The sequence below is a fragment of the Limulus polyphemus genome, unplaced genomic scaffold, assembly GCF_000517525.1.
Source record: "Limulus polyphemus unplaced genomic scaffold, Limulus_polyphemus-2.1.2 Scaffold48, whole genome shotgun sequence".
Lineage (NCBI taxonomy): Eukaryota > Metazoa > Arthropoda > Merostomata > Xiphosura > Limulidae > Limulus > Limulus polyphemus.
In genome coordinates this window covers 1,491,910-1,508,234 of record NW_013665658.1, presented here as the reverse complement: position 1 = coordinate 1,508,234, position 16,325 = coordinate 1,491,910, and the positions used below count along the sequence as shown (strand labels likewise).

The window sequence follows — 16,325 nt, the reverse complement described above, 5'->3', positions numbered from 1 at the left end:
TTCTCTACCCTAGCTCTAAATGGGAAGCGGTCAATTCGACCGACCTCGTAACCACCAAACAAAAATTGTAAGCAATTTAAATTATCCTTTTTTTCTTTCTAGAATGACTTCAAATTGTAACATGAAACTACATTTGTTTATCCTAAGTAGAAGTACTTACCCAATCTTCTTTTTTCTTGCCTTCGATTGTTGAGGAGAATTAAGCCTAATTGTTGTTAGTGATTATAGTAAAGCACTTAACAATTTTTATTTAATTAAATAATGCACCAAACAATATAGACTAATAACATGCAAAAGGTAGACAAATTCACTTACATCTCAAAATTTTTCCTGGCTTTCTAACTATGCGACAAGAGGTGTTACAAATTCATCCAAGCTAGTCATTAACTTTCCCATGGAAATGATGTTGCAACTCTGAGTGAAATTGACAATTATTTGTTTAGAACACAACATTATACAATACATCATTTGATAGATGAAAACCTTGACTTTCTATTGGGTATAGGTAATATATAATGAAATGTAAGAGAGAACTATCAACAAACTGTGAAAGAGAGGATGTGACAGATGGGTGTGGCAGGAGGGATCTGATTTTCTATTCGATAGCTCTGTAACCAAACAAAATTGAAGACTATAAAAATATGGTTTATCTGAGCAATAATGATTTTATAGAAAGTAATTTATGATTAATTTCATACATTTTTGAGGGGTGATGGATAAAATAGGGATGAAGACCAAATGTGTCACGTGGGTCACACTAGTAGAAATTCAGGATTTTTTATAATATTGCCTTGTAGAATGAAGAACTTAAAACTTGCATACTATTAAAATATGGATTATTAGCTAAGATTTTATGCTATTCTAATTGGTATAACATAAACAAAAAGTAGTTTAATAAAATTTTGAATGTAAGACACTAAAACCTTGTGTCATGCATACTTTAGGATAGCGGGGTGATAGGGTTAAGGTCTATAATGCTCACTGTTGAGATGGGGTGTTCTGCAAGACTACTAGAGGTTTCTTCACAGGATTTTCCATCATAAATAAGGTCTGTCCCAGACCTTACCAACTCATGGACTATCGTGAATATAGCAATGTTGGGATAGCTGCTTATCCCTCTGATCCTGGCTGAATAAATTGGTAACAGTCTGCTTTTCAGTATCGGGTTATGTGGTCACTCATAGCACTTTCTCTGGTGTTGCATTCCTCTGGACTCCCCACTGCATTGTTCACCCCATTTGAGTGAGTACAGGAGCCCTTGACACTTATTAGCTCCTATCCACTGGGGTGGTGGACCATGGAGGCATATTCTTGAGTGTATCCAATTCCACTCAGTTGAGAGTAGGTCAGTAGTGTTCTGTTGGTGTAGATTGTATGTACTCTCCTCTTACCACCAATCGGATATATAATTCCTGATGCTGCCTGGTTTGGACTGGATGAATCTACCACATACAGTTCACCCAAACAGCTGAGATCTCTCATTCTACTTCTATCTGGATGTCAGTTACCGGGTCATCAGGTATTGGATTGGAGCAGGACCAGCCACCATAAGTCCTCACACCACAGACTGGATGATAAATTCCCAGATGTATTGGGTCTGCATACATGCACTGTCTGGGTTTTTGGAACAGAAGTGCAATTTTCCTTCTGATTCCTGGGCTTGAGGTGAAAACAGTCGGGATTCTCCTCCTGTGGTTTTGGACTGGAATCGACTCGCTGATTATGGTGTGACGCACCCTACCCTGATCAAGAGGATGTTGCAGTAATATATAGAATTTGGGTTCAATGGATGTGCAGTGTAATTTCTTTTGCTGGCGAAGTATGGCAATCACTAAACGAAGGTCACAAGGTAATGCTGCCAACTGAACAAAGAAAACAAGTTCACCTGCTGAATTACAACACACTTTCTTTAGCCAGTTGTACTAGGAAGTTATAGAGTGAAGAATTAAGATCAATGTATTTATTTCGAAGGAAGTCTATCCCTAAAGTGAAAACTGTGGGACTAAGCACAGCCTAGTAGAAGTGATTATTTTCATGTGCAGAAGTACATATGCTATGTTTTTGTTTTTTTTTGTGCAATAATAAAGACTTTTCAACTTTGTCCAGTCTCATTATTTTACAAACACACAAGGAAGACTTAGTTATTAAATAAAAAATCACTATCCCTATTTCCTGAATGAATCTGTAGTTATTTGTGGATCCATGTTTCTGAAACTTGTCAAAAATAGGCAATTTTTTTTTTTTTACCAGAAAATACCATAAATTCTTTATTTCACCCTTCAGCTGGGTTATGAACAAGCCGTGATTCCACAGTCACTGTTGGATGTCATCTCTTGCAGAACCCCTGTTGACTGAGGTGATACTTGATCTTTGTGTATTTGTAGGATGTATCGGTCAGTGTTCACTACTTTTCAGGTAGTGTGCTTGAGTGTTTGTTTTATTGTTTGTGTGACTGTCTCCACACTCCTTTTTTTTATGTTTGGGCTCTAATATGATGTGATGCAAGAAGTAAGACTGTATGTAAGTATTACATTTTGGTATTAAAAGCTATTTATAATAAGTACATGCCAGTTTTACCAAGACCCTCATGTCAGTCATATGAGCATCAGAGAGATCTATTTGCTGAGGTTTTGGAATAACTTAATTGATTACCTAATGTAAAAGAAGATGATATCATTCAAATACAGATATTGTTAGTGTGCAAAAACTAACAAGGTACAATTTTTTCATGTACAGGAGATTAAGAGCTTTGGAAATTGATCTGTTTTCAGGATGTAAGGTTCTGGTGCATGGGGTTAGTATTTAAACACATTTTATAACAACAATGTAACATTTCTGAGACAAGTAAAAGCAAATAATAGCAACCTTTTTTTACGTAACATATGTTGAGTAAGACTTTTTCCCCAGTTTTCTATCGTATGATGATGATACTAGTACATATGCTTTTTTTTGTGACCTCAGCTAGTATTCTCAGACTAGCTTTCAACAAAGCGTGAACAAAACCATAATTTGAAAAGAACAATTACAGGACATGTTGCGTATAATTATCTTATGTAAATCAATCACTTTTCAGTGTCAGTACAGCAGAACTCTTCATTGTGAAACAGTAGGACTTCATTCAGTTTCATGTTAGAGGATTATTCTGTACATATAGAAGAGAATAATCCTCTAACATGAATGCAGTAAATTCTTCCAGTATGAATGTCATAGAACTATAATTGTACAGTAAACGTAAGCACAATAGAACTTTTTAATTTTAATATATTAGGAGTCTCGAATGTGAATACAATAGAACTACCATTTGTAAATGTCATAAAACTTAATATAATTTCTAACATGAACACAATAGAACCCTCCAAGTTTAATACATTAAATTCACTTGTGTGAACTATAGTTTTGTAGGCTGTCTGTTGCTATCTGTTCAGAAATGTTAGGAAATGAAATAACATAGCCTTCAGTGCTTATTTATATGTGATGAATATTTACTAATGAAAGAAAAACCAGTTAATTGGTTTCCTTGAGAATAGATCAAATGTCCATTGTACTGTCTTGGCTTGTATCTTTAAGATATGTTTTTTTTTCAAAGCTACTTTGACATGAAGAGTAAAGTAGTTCCAGAAGCTGTGGCCACAAAGGCTGCAGCTATCCTTAAAGAGGCCTGGGAAGTAAAAGAAAAGTTGGAAAACCTTCATTGTGAGATGAATGTCAGTGATTCGGAAACTGAGCTAACTGAAGAGGATGTTCTTCACTCCATAGAATTACGAATGAAACTGGATGAGTTTCAAAAGGAGCTGGAAATTTTGGAAAACCCTCTAGTGAGGTCTGTAATGCTGATAAGTCATACACTGTAGTAGTTTAGTAAAAACAATCAGTTTCTAGATTGAAGAGAAAACTGTATTACAGATAATATTTGTAGATTGTTCTTATGGAAACAAAACAGCACATGGTACAAAGTGAGCTAGATTATGGGTATTAATGTTTGTCATTTGTATAGGCAGTGTTCATAATCTTAAGCCTTTTCTCAGCTGTTATAATAACCTTGTAATGTTGTATGTCACTGTTCCAGCTAGTATAATATGATATGATAATTTTTTATTGCATTGTTGTAAAGTTTTTGTCTGTTACTACTTTCCAAGGTTTCTAAGCATTATTTATTTCACATGATTCAAGAGGATGGCAGGGTTAGCATGCATGTGCATCCTTTGCAATACAGATCTACTTAAAACTTTCTAGAAATTTACCCATACTAGCCAGCTTCATTACATTAGTTTAACTATTTGCAATATATTATCTAACTTGTACTTCTAGATCTAATAATATTTTTATGGGGATTAAGATATTAATAGAAATATAATCTAGAAGTGTTAAGAATAATCTAAATCGGCAAGTCGTACCTCTGAAATGCTGAAAGCTTTGTTGAGTTTCCTCTCATGCTGTCACCAAAACATGTGACTCAGAATTTCTGAATGTCTTTTACGTGTTGCAGAGAATGCATCACTTATCCATAATTCTCCACTCTTCCATCTTCTGCATGGCATTTTGTACAAGTAGCAGGGGATCTTATATAAGCTCTTCTTTCCCACCATGAGTGTTTAGCTGCCCAATTTGCATTACACTCACCATTTTTCTCTTGTTTTTCAATAAGATTGATCTTTTATTCAGGCCTATTTACCTTCATTGTCTGCAGAACAACTTTTATCTGTTTGCTCTGATCCTGATTATACTTCTGGTCTTATTTGTCTTTTCTGTTACACCTGAATGTTCTTGTATCATGTTAAGTGGTTCAGTACTTGAATTTATTATTTATTCCACCTATCCTGATACTCAGATTGTTGTGGATGCTATTAGTACTTAATCCAATATTAATAGACTTCATATTCCACCTCTGTTTTGATTTTTGGGGAGGTGTTCCAAATAGGCTTTTACTTTTCTGCCTGGTGTACTATGATCTAATCAAAAACACCTTATGTGTGAAAAAAGATGCAGTCAAAAAAGGACTGAGCATGCGACTTAAAGGAAAGAAATCAAAATTGGTGACCAAACTGATAGCTACACTTATAGCATTGATAAGAACTTTACAGTAAATATTCACTCATTAGGTAGCCAGTCTGATTTTTCTGTTCAACCTGGAGCATGATGGTGGGTAAAACAAAATGTGCTCAATCCTTTTTTGGCCACACTTTTTTCACTCTTAAGGTGTTTTTGATTAGATATTAACTTTTTGTCAATACACACCAACAAACCACAGCAAGTAAGAAAAAGTGACACTTGATAGTAATCAACATTAGCTTTAGGATTGCAACCTTATTATTCAGAACAGACCTTTACTTTATAGAACCAACCAGATTCTTTATAAAATATATGATGGTAGTTTTTCTTCTCTAAAACAGTGTTAATAGCTGTTATAATAACACTATAGAAACTAGATTAACAGTTTCTTGTCATCACCCACATGCACTCGGTACAGCCGTATCAAGCATCATTATTTACACTAATATCATGTAATGCCAAATGCTCTTTAATTAAGGGAATTTCATAAAATTAAACAAATATGTGCTTAAAAGTTAGCAATGAATAATCAATAATAATCATCCACCCATATGATTCTTTTGAAAACTTGAGCTAGAAACCACTAATCTAGTTTGCTTGGCCTAACCAATATGTATGTGTCTGTATGTATTTTTACCCTATAGTTTTACTGCTATAAATCAGACGTCCTTAATCTCAATGACAAAAAACTAAAAGTTTCCACCTGTACTCTTAGCTGAAGCTGTAGTAAAAATTTCAGACTACTAGCTCACTTTTTGCATAAGTGAGCACAATTGAGCAGTTTTTGTTGAATAACTTTGCATTTACGACTTATATTTAGACCAAATTTGACACCTAATTGTATGTTATAAAGATCTATCAGTGTATCAAATTCTAAAAAAATCCATGAAAGTTAAATATGTTTTTCTATCAAAAAAAGTTAGTGTACTTTTGGTGCAAAAAAAAAAGAAAACATTCAGTCAAAATTTTTTCTCGTATATTACTTAATGGATTGTCTTGAAATTTGGAATCTGAAATAAGGGTCCAGTAGAGTACATCCACTGAAAATATGTGATAGTTTGGATTACCACAGTCCGAGCTACAGAAAGTGAAAAAGTGCTAAATTATCCTTCGTGTGTGTGTCCTGCAAGTTGTTTTGGCTGCACGACACACTACTGTTTTGGCTTGATTTGTTTTGTATGTAGACTTTTTCAGAACTATTATTAGCTATTCTTTTTCTTATTATTTTCAATTAGGATCATATATCTACTTGGCAGTCTCCATTACCTGTGGGTTTCACTGATATTGTTTTTATTACCATATGGCGCTTACGTTTTTTGACACTAGCCCATTGGACTGTATGGCAAGGTAGTTGGCATCAAAAATAAAGATATGACTTCCCTGAATTGTTTTGTCTTTGTAGGTATTTCATCCTCATTGGTTTTTCCATTCAGGAGAAGCATGCCAGCCGGAGTTGATTAGGTTTTAGCATCTTGTTTTGCTTTTGATTGTCATCCCCCATCCAATCCAGAAACTAATGGTTAATGTTCATAAGTGCTTGCTATATCTACTTGTACTTTTTTGTGTCATCTAGTATCAGTGTAAGTGAGATAGGTCTTTATGATAAACTCATTGACTCTTGGGGAGCCATATCAGATCATTTGTTAATCTCTGGACCCTTGGATTCATTAGGTTCTTCAATATGGATATTTCTTTTTATTCAATTTCGTCATTATTTTACTATGTCTATTCAAATTTTGGATCTAGAAATTTTGAACCATTTATGAAACAAGGGGTTAAAGAAGTTATACTTCATGTGTCCATGGTTTTTTTTCTCATCTTTTTCTTTGTTGTGCCAAAGAAATTGGAGGCTGGAGACCAGGATTAGATCTAGATGTTCCTCCTTTGAAGATGGTACCTGATAATTTTTTTCAAGACCATTCATCATGGTTTTTGGGTGACAAAAGTTGCTTATTTACACATCCCGATTCACCTGTCTTCCAGTTAGTTTTTTTTTGTGCCATTAAATTGATAGTTTCAGTATTCTAGCTACATCGTCTTTTCCATCACTGACTCATGCTCTATTGACCACCTAGTTTGCCTCATCTCTGGGAAGGATTGTTCATGAGTCCAAATCTCATCTTGTGCCTGCTTAATGTTTAGTACATCAGAGGTTTTGGATCAACACTTATTAAGGTATTCTCTACCCATCTCCTTTGGCTTTGTAATCCCTAAAGTTTTAGAAGTGCATACTTCTCTCTTTTCCTCTATCTGCCAAAGACATCCTCTTTGTTTTGGGAATGATGGTTTCTCCATATGAGGTAATTCCCATGGGATGAGCTCACATCACACAACTTCAATGAGATATTGCCCCTTAGTAGAGTCTATTCTCTTGTCTATTAGAAAATTTTCCTACTACTCTTGTTTACTGTGTGGTTAACTTGCAACTTTACCTTTGTAGGTTCCCCCTTTTCTTCCACCCCTTCTGGATTTTCATTATTACTTCAATGCCTCTTTCTTCAAGGATGGATGTTGTGTTGGGGGGGGGGGATGTCTTTCAGGCCTGTGGTCTCCTCAGAGATCTTGTTTTCACATCACTTTGTTAGAGCTTTGGGCATTTCAACAGGGACATTAGGAATTCCTGCTCTTTTTACAATGCCACTACATTTTAGTAGTTACAGACAATTTGACTGTGGTGATGTATATCAACGAGGAGGATGGGACTCTCTCTCCCAGTATTTATTCTACTGTCATCTTTCTACTTCTTTGGCTACATTCTTGAAACTTGCTATGTGCAAGGTGTTATGAACATTCTAGCAGATTCTCTTTTCAAAGATTGTCGACTTCTTCACACAGGTTGGACCCTGCATCCTCTGCTATTTGTCTGTTTGTGCTATCGAATAGGTCAACCTATGATAATATATTTGTGACTGCACTAAATTATCTTCTGATGCTTTACTGGTTCCTAGTTTTGAAGTCAGCTTCTCTATCAGTAAATGCTTTGAGCCAGTCTTGTGAGAATCTTTTTTTCTATGCCTGCCTTCCTCTTTGTCTTCTTCTTCAGGTATTGAACAAGCTCAATTGGTCCTATTATCAAGTTCTTGTTATTGACCCATGTTAGCCTACTCAACCATCATTTCCACTACTATGTTGTCTGCCCAGAAAGATCATATTCCACTATATCTTTGGAAATGTCTTCTAAGCAAGCATCAAACATGCATCTTCCACAACAATGTTTTTCATGTGTAATTTCTTGTTTGACTATTATGCAATCCTTTGTTAGAGAAGCTGGATTCCCTTCAGATGTTGTCACATTCTTCAGTGTACCGGGCAGTATACCAATCTTGTAATTCTGATTATTGTTTTTTGACATCTCAACAGATTACCTCCTTTTTCATGTACTTATTTCATGATCATGGCTTGTCTGCTTCTTCTATTGTAGGCTACAGAGCTGCCATTTCTCGTACAGAAGGTTACATCTCATCAAATTTGTCATTTGGCTATGTTATTGGAATAGGTTGTTTATACCTTACAATGAATCTTACTCCTTCCACATTGATGAATGGACTTGTGTAGCTGATACGTCATATTTACCATGATTTTCCTAAATGCTTTTAGTGCTATATCTCATCAAGTTTGCCATTTGTCTAGTCTTTGGCTTTGCAGTCTTGGTACCCTTTAGAGGACATCTTACAAACTGGCATATGGATGAATCCAAAATACTTTTCTTTACCTTCATTACATCACTGTCTCTACATTTTCTGGATTTTGTTTGCATAATGTTTCACGTACATCTTCACTTCTTACAAGTTTTTCCAGGCATTTTGGCCTCAGTGTCCTCACATGCCTGATACTGTCCAACTTGCAACTTGGGTCTTGTTTTGCATTGTTTAGCTCCACCTCTTGAGTCTTTAGTAACTTGTTTGCTTTATCATCTGCTTATCAGGACCTGTTTTCTTCTTGAACTTGATTTTGGCTTGGATGTTTAGATATTTATACCCTTGATTCGTTTTGCACTTTGCTCTATTTTGTATACTGACAGAGAATTTTTGCCTGAAACTTTGGCTGCACATAAGGGTAATTATTTCTTTCTTTGTCCTCTTTGAGCTATTAGATGTTAGAGGGTCTAATCTGATATTATATCTACCTCATGATGAGCCCCTGGTAGTTTGATGAGTTGACTCTCTCACTTTTTTATTTACCAGGATGTACCCAGTCACCTAAGACAGGAATTGTGATTTCATTCCATCAAGTTCAACATTGTGTGATGTCTTAATGTCCTCCCAGTCAGTATACCCTTTATAGAATATCATGAGGTCCATTATATGGACAACTCCAATACATTTTTTGTTTACTTAAACCCAATTTTTAAAAAATCTATGGTCTGTCTCTGATAGCTAGTCTGTGTATGGTTAGAAATCAGCACTTACTTAAGTTCTTAATAAAACTCTGTCTTTGAACCATACTTCATTGTGTGCTGATGCTCTGTTAGAGGGTCATGCTCAGTGAATATGGACAGCAGATGCCATCTGGTGGCAGATGATGCCTCCACAAGTACCTATCTTCCCACCTCTGTGTGCACATCACTTATCGCATTATAACAGAGCAGATGGGATATTGTTAGGAATCTCCATATTGTCTCTCATCTTCCCTCTTGGACGGGGTACATTACCCTTATTTTCATCCATGATGTTTCCATTCCACTATTCTCAAGTTGTTCAACCCATCCTTATTTGCTTCACACTACCTACCTGCTGATTAGACCAGTCAGTGACCTAACTTATTTTGTTTGCTGGTAGTTTCTGTATTAATGAAGGGGGATATTTTATCCTCAGAGTTGTCTAGTCTTATTTTACTGAAAGAGAAAATGGTCTGATCTTCTCCACCAAGAATCTTCCACAATAACCAGTACTTTGGTATCTAGCAAAGCTTGTACTGTTTTCTTTTTAATGCCACCTTTGGTGGTCCAGGTATAATTCTACACAGTCTAGTAGGACACGTGCTAGCTTCCTGAGTGACTAGGTATGCTGCTTGGAAAAATGCTTTTTATGAATGTCTTTATAATACAATGGATTAGTCTGCCAATTATCGTATATTCTCAACAAATGCCAGGCTCTCTCCACTCTTTCTCAAATGCAGATATAGTCCATCTTATATACTTAAGTCTGTATTCTGCTTTTTATTTCTCATGTGTAACTCCACTAGCCATCAGTTGGTATTGGTGGAGTGCTTCATTGTTCATAACCAGTTATATTATCTGGATTCCTCTTCCTTTTGAGTATGGGTAATTAGGCACACTGTGTTTCAGAAGCAAGACTGTCTGTTTGGAAACTTTCCATAACTATGAGATCTGTGGTTTCACATCATGACTCGATAAGAAATGTGTCTTTGAGCTGGAGTTAGAAATTATGTAGTCTCCTGATGCATGCATAAATTCTGTGTAGAAGGTGGGAATATGCAAATACTATGGGTAGGTATAATGCATTGTGTCAAGGACATTCAGAATTTTAGGTCACAAGGTGTTCACGGAGAGAGTTCTCAATGAGAAAAGGTAAACTGTGGTTCAGAGTTAAGTGCCTATTTGAAACTCATTTTCTTCTAAGAAATGTAAAAGTTTATTACAGATTGATACATGTTATTTTAAATTATGCCTTAATAATGTTTAAATCTTTAGGTGTTTGGTAATGAAAAAAGACATGCCATATTTATCACCTGAGAAAAACCAGCGAAAGTCCTTAGATCCAGTGACTCACATTGTGGCATCATGCTTCTCTCTGAGCCTGATAAAGGTAGACTAACTGTCAGATAGAATCCTACATTTACCCATTTTGTGTAGTTTAATCAAGTTTGAGTAAAGTTGGAATAATGAGTTCCCACCCTGCCAGAAATTAATGTTGCTGTAATTCCTAGAGTGTATTGGTTATGTACACTATTGCCCTGTAAAACTCTTGTGAAGAAAAAAAAAATGAGTTGCAGTTTTATTGCATCATATTGAGTAATTTTGTGTTTTTGCCTGTCAGAACACAATGTAAAAAAATGGGTGAAGTTGAATTACTTTTTTACTAATGTGATATACACAAGAAACCTCTACAGTTATTAGTGGGATCAATTGCAATATTTTTCGAAGTATTTTTTTACATTATTTTTTGTGTGTGTCTCCTTTGCTAGTAGAGAACCTGTAACCAACAAATTCATGGACCCACCTGTAAGTTGGTACATAAATTTTAAAAAATTTATTTAAAAATCTGATGGTGGTTCATATTGACATTATTTATAATTCTAGAGTTAAAAGATATCACAAGGAACATTATATATTTATATGTAAGTTTAAAAGTACATAAAATTATGAATTGACTCAAAAACTTCATTCTTTCATCTGTAAGCTGAAAACTCTGTAGTAGAGCTGGGTGATTAGTGAAATGTACAAATTGATCATTTGATGGGCTCATTAATTAGTTATGTTCAACTAGTCAATTAATTTTATATGGGATGGATAAAAGAAAAACAACCTCAGAACCCTAAAAATCTAAATTTGATACCTGCAACTTTGTGTTTAACAACCAACAAACATAATGGCAATATTTTGATGACTTCAATAGTTGGAATATGCAAAAGCAGTAATAATTTGGAAGCACTAATTTCTAGTAATTGATCATTTTCATAACAATAATTGGTTTAACCATAATTTTGATTACTGGTTAGTTGGAATAAATAAAAAACAGTACTAATTGGAAACATTAGTCAATTATTATTGTTACCTTAATCACTTTAATCCTAATTTTGATTAATTGATTGATTATTTTATGTAACTCTAACATATAATTGATGCTCATAGGTAATCAATGATGTTAATTCATCGAGATAATTGTCCAGCTCTATTTATGTGCCATCAAAGTAATTTTTAAATATTTTACCTCATCAGTTATCTTCCAGAAATTAAATATTAAGTCTCTTCTGCAGGAGACTTCAGATCTTGTACAAATCTGTTTTATCCCAATGAATGTGCATGGGGTCGGTCAAATAGACTGACCTCATATTGGAGAATTAGTGTTGACTACATCTGAATTTACAAAGTGTATGTTCATGAAATCCAGCAAACTTTTAATCAACAGTACAGGACAGCAGTAAGTCTACAGACTTACAATGCTAAAATCTTGGGTTTGATTCCCCACTGTGGACACAGCAGATAGCCTAATGTGGCTTTGCTCTAAAAACAAATCACCACAAAAAATTGGATATGTTTCTAAATTTTTTGTGCTAAAGATACGTATGTGAAATGCCAAAGTCATTCTAACTCTGACTCTGACAAGTCTGATTACAAGGTGATGTTCATGTATATCTAAAGTTCTTTCAGTATCCCTGTATATTGTATTTGATATTTTTCTGCTCTGACATGAATAGTTTTGAAATCAGCTATGTAATGTAAGGTAACATAAAATGTTCAGAACTCTTAACACCAAATGCAAAATACCACGTTGAATGCTCCTTTGTAAAAGGTCAGGGTATGCACACTTTGACTTCTGTACATACAATGACCCTATTATGTTTAATCTCCTTTATTAACCTGTATTATTTCCACATTTACTAACAACCATGGTATCTTAAGTATCCATCATTAAAATATTCACTTTCAACTTTGAGTATATAGAATATTTTCAACAGAATACCATCTTCAAGATGTAATGCCCCTAATTAAAAGCAACTAGTTTAGTCATAATGTATGCCTTTAAAATATGGTGATGAATTATCTAGTTATGTTAAAAACTGGTAATTTTAAAAGGTATAAGAACTATTTTATTCTGATACGATAACTTACCTCTTCTCAAAAAACAGCTTTCCTCAACTTGTACTGCCCTCCATATGCACAAAAATTTTGCCTGCCACTAGTCTTTATACTCCCACTAATCTCTACATGGTTTAGCTTCACTGTAGCATCAAAATAAGCATGCAACAACCCTCCACCAGTAGGAGTGTGACACACCCTCCTAGTGCAGCTGACTCCTATGCTTCACTTCTCAATTTGGCATGATAGTGATCAGTTGTCTCACTTGTTGCTTTTTTTATACTTAATTTAGTGTATAAAGTTTTTGGAGGTGAAATTTTTTATTTTTTTTTGCTTGGATTTCAAAAACAATTTGGACTTTGTTTTTTTGTGTACTTCAAGTGAATTTCATTTTGAATAATTTCCGTGAATGACTTATTATGAATTCACAGTTCCAAGTCATTACTACTACAGCTTCAGACACAGTTAATGACCAACAACTTAACATGATGGCTTCAGGTCTGATGTTATCGGCTGAGGATATTTTAGCCATTGTGCAACACAAGATGTCTTCCTTCACGTGGGTTTGTCCCTCAGTGGCACAGCAGTATGTCTGCAGACTTACAAAGCTAGAAACTGAGTTTCAATACCCATGGTGGGTAGAGCACAGATAGCCCATTATGTAGCTTTGCACTTAACTTCAAACAAACAAAACAAATTATGTGGGCTGATTGGTCTCCTTACTATCAACCACTTCTCCCCTTCTTGCTGGAACAGGATGATGAAGATTTGAACAGTCTTTTTTTTCCCCCTTTCTGTGCTGTACAGCCTTGGTCTTGAACTATAGATGCACCATGACCTTTTTTAGAGTTAGTTTCACAGGTATATTCTGTTTTGTCTTTATTTTCTGTGTCATACAACCCAATCCCTTCCCTTTTGACAGAAGCACTTTCCGTCAAGTATTTTGTCTTTCCTCCCTCACCTGACATTGGGGTCCATGCTGAGCCTATTGCCCAGCAACTGTCTTTGAGGGTCAGCATGCTGCATCACCCAAGCATGATGGAGGCTCATGCTTTTTTGTACCATCGTTCAGCATATCCTTTTCCTCCCCATCTAGGGGTCTGTGCATTTTTCATAAGCACAGTTTTCCCACTTTTGCCTGATATTGACAACTCTCCTTTGTTACCTTTTGTCTGAGGTTATCCATAATTCCCCTTGGGGGTTTCAGCAGATGCCCATTCCCTTCTCTTCTCCAAGTTGGTGCACTTTTCTACCTCGGCCCTTTCCCTCCACACTTGGCTCCTTTGTTGTTGGGGTCTCTTAGGTAGGGATACACTCCTAACTCATGTGCATCTTCCCCACCTCTTTGCATGGGCACCTTTTTATGACAAATGATTTTGGGGGATCTTTCTGACTCTTTGGAGTAAAGAGTGGGATCTGTCTGTTTACATACTTCCTTTGCCTCTCGTTTATCACACCTTCCCCTGCTCCTATTCTTGTGTCATGGCCACCTCTTTCATTTCCCTTCCTCATAGGTCACACCTTCATAGCATACTGTTGTTCACTGCTGACCCGCACTCTGCCAATGATTTTGGTGACTCTTATTTTGGATTGGCTCCAGTAGGGGCAAGATTGCTGCTTTTTGTGAATATTTGGGAGTCACTTACCACTGACCTTTCGGTTCTTCAGATCTTATCAGAAGGACTCTCCCTTTGTTTCCTTTTACCACTTCCCCTATCACCTTTTCCTGTTTCTTTTCTCTCCTCGGGATCTACTGTTCAGCCAATGTCCTTCCAAGGTAGTTCAGGATCTTCTACTCAATGGTGCTATAGAACTGGTAGTTCTTACTCTTCCTGGTTTCTACTCCCATCTTTTTGTAGTCCCCAAGAAGATCAGGGAATGGCATCCTATTATCGATCCCTCCTATCTGAACCACTGTTTGAAAGTTTTTCAGTTTATCTTGAAGTCTTTCCTCTCTCTCTTTGATGGGCTTTTACTCCAGGTCTGTAGAAGACAAAGTTCGAGGTGTCAGATACTTGCCTCCATATTCTCATTTCCCCAGCATTCCATCATTATCCTTGCTTCGTCCACATGGACCATACGTATAAGTTTTGGACTGGCCTTGACCCACCCCCCCTACATTTTTTGTTGGCTAGTCAAAGCCTTCTTCCAACATCTTCATTTACATGGGCTTCATTTCCATCATTACATGGAAAACTGGCTGCCTCTAGTTCCATTGCTTTTGGCATCTTCCATCATCAAGCCGTTTTTTCTCAAGGAGGCTGCATGGGTGGATTGGCTGGTCAGGATGGAAAAGTCCGTTCTCAATCTTGATCAGTACTTCGTCCATCTTAGGGTATTCTTCAACTCCCATCTCTCAGTCAGGCCCAGCTTCTTCCCTCCATCTGCATTCCATGGAGCTTATGCGGGAGATGTTTTTCTCTTTTGGGGACTTAGGCTTCCTTGGAGGCTCTTATTCCCCTTGGCTATGCCCACATGCGATCTCTTCAGTGGGTCTTTCGGGTTCAATGAAACCTCACCAGAGATCCTCTGGATTACCCAGTATCCTTTCCTCCTTCCCTGCAGACAAATGGCTGGTGTCTCTGTTCGTCCTCCGCAAAGGAGGTGCATCTTTTGATGAAAACTTCTCTGTTGGGGTGGAGGGTGTACTGCAATGCCCAAGAGATCTCTGGCCATTAGTCTTCAGTTGAGTCAGGTTTCCACATCAACATTCTGGAACTCCAAGATTTTGCTGAAATGGTACCACTGTTCATGATATTAGTCATTTAAATCATAATTTTTGATTAACTCTTTCAGCACGAGCTCGGTCATAATAGCTAGCTCATGCTATAACTTTTAAATTAGTAAGCGAATGTTAACGAAATTTGGCAGATTATCAGTAAACATTACAATGCTTTCATATGCAAAATATAACTTTTTTTTATTAAATTTTAAGGTTTATAAAACAATGTTTTTCTCATGTCTATTTTTTATTTTTGCAAGCTGTCTATCTATCATGCAAAGTAATATTCATTTTAAGATTAAAAATACTTTTATGAATTAGAAAATTTTGAAATTTTGCATGTGAAATCTTTATAATGTCCAGATAGTTATCAAACATTTCTTAAGGAAAAACTTTATATTTTATCTGTTATTTTCAGTAATTAATCTATGTATGAGTTCGGTAGATTTGATCGATCTCGCAACCACCATAAAAAATTAGGAAATAAACATAAATTATGCTTCTTTCATTCTAGAATGAACACAAATTATTACACGAAAATATAAATATTTAGAAGAAATAGCTAAAATCTCATAACATATTACATTTATATATATTTATTATTTTTATTATATTGACCTTTCACCCGTGCCGGGCTAACAAAACAGAAGTTACAATGACGCGGCTCATGTGCACTCATGTTACCATATCAAATAACATAAAACTGATCTTTGGTCTGTGCAAAGTAACTTGTGTTGGCTGTGTTTTAGTAGACTAGTATTTGGTAAAATACAGTCAAATTTCAATTATTAT

The 16,325-nt window shown here is 35.8% G+C and overlaps 1 protein-coding gene across 1 annotated transcript in view; it reads left to right on the top strand.

Moving 5' to 3' along the window:
• The first annotated feature begins 1,670 nt into the window (after window positions 1-1,670).
• LOC111086668 (SHC SH2 domain-binding protein 1 homolog A-like) overlaps window positions 1,671-16,325 on the top strand; it is a 20,815-nt gene continuing 6,160 nt past the window's right edge. Inside the window, exons 1-2 of the mRNA XM_022390454.1 lie at window positions 1,671-3,820; window positions 10,703-10,817. Coding sequence (XP_022246162.1) covers window positions 3,570-3,820; window positions 10,703-10,817 — 366 coding nt within the window. The 5' untranslated portion in view covers window positions 1,671-3,569. The remainder of the gene's footprint in view (window positions 3,821-10,702; window positions 10,818-16,325) is intronic.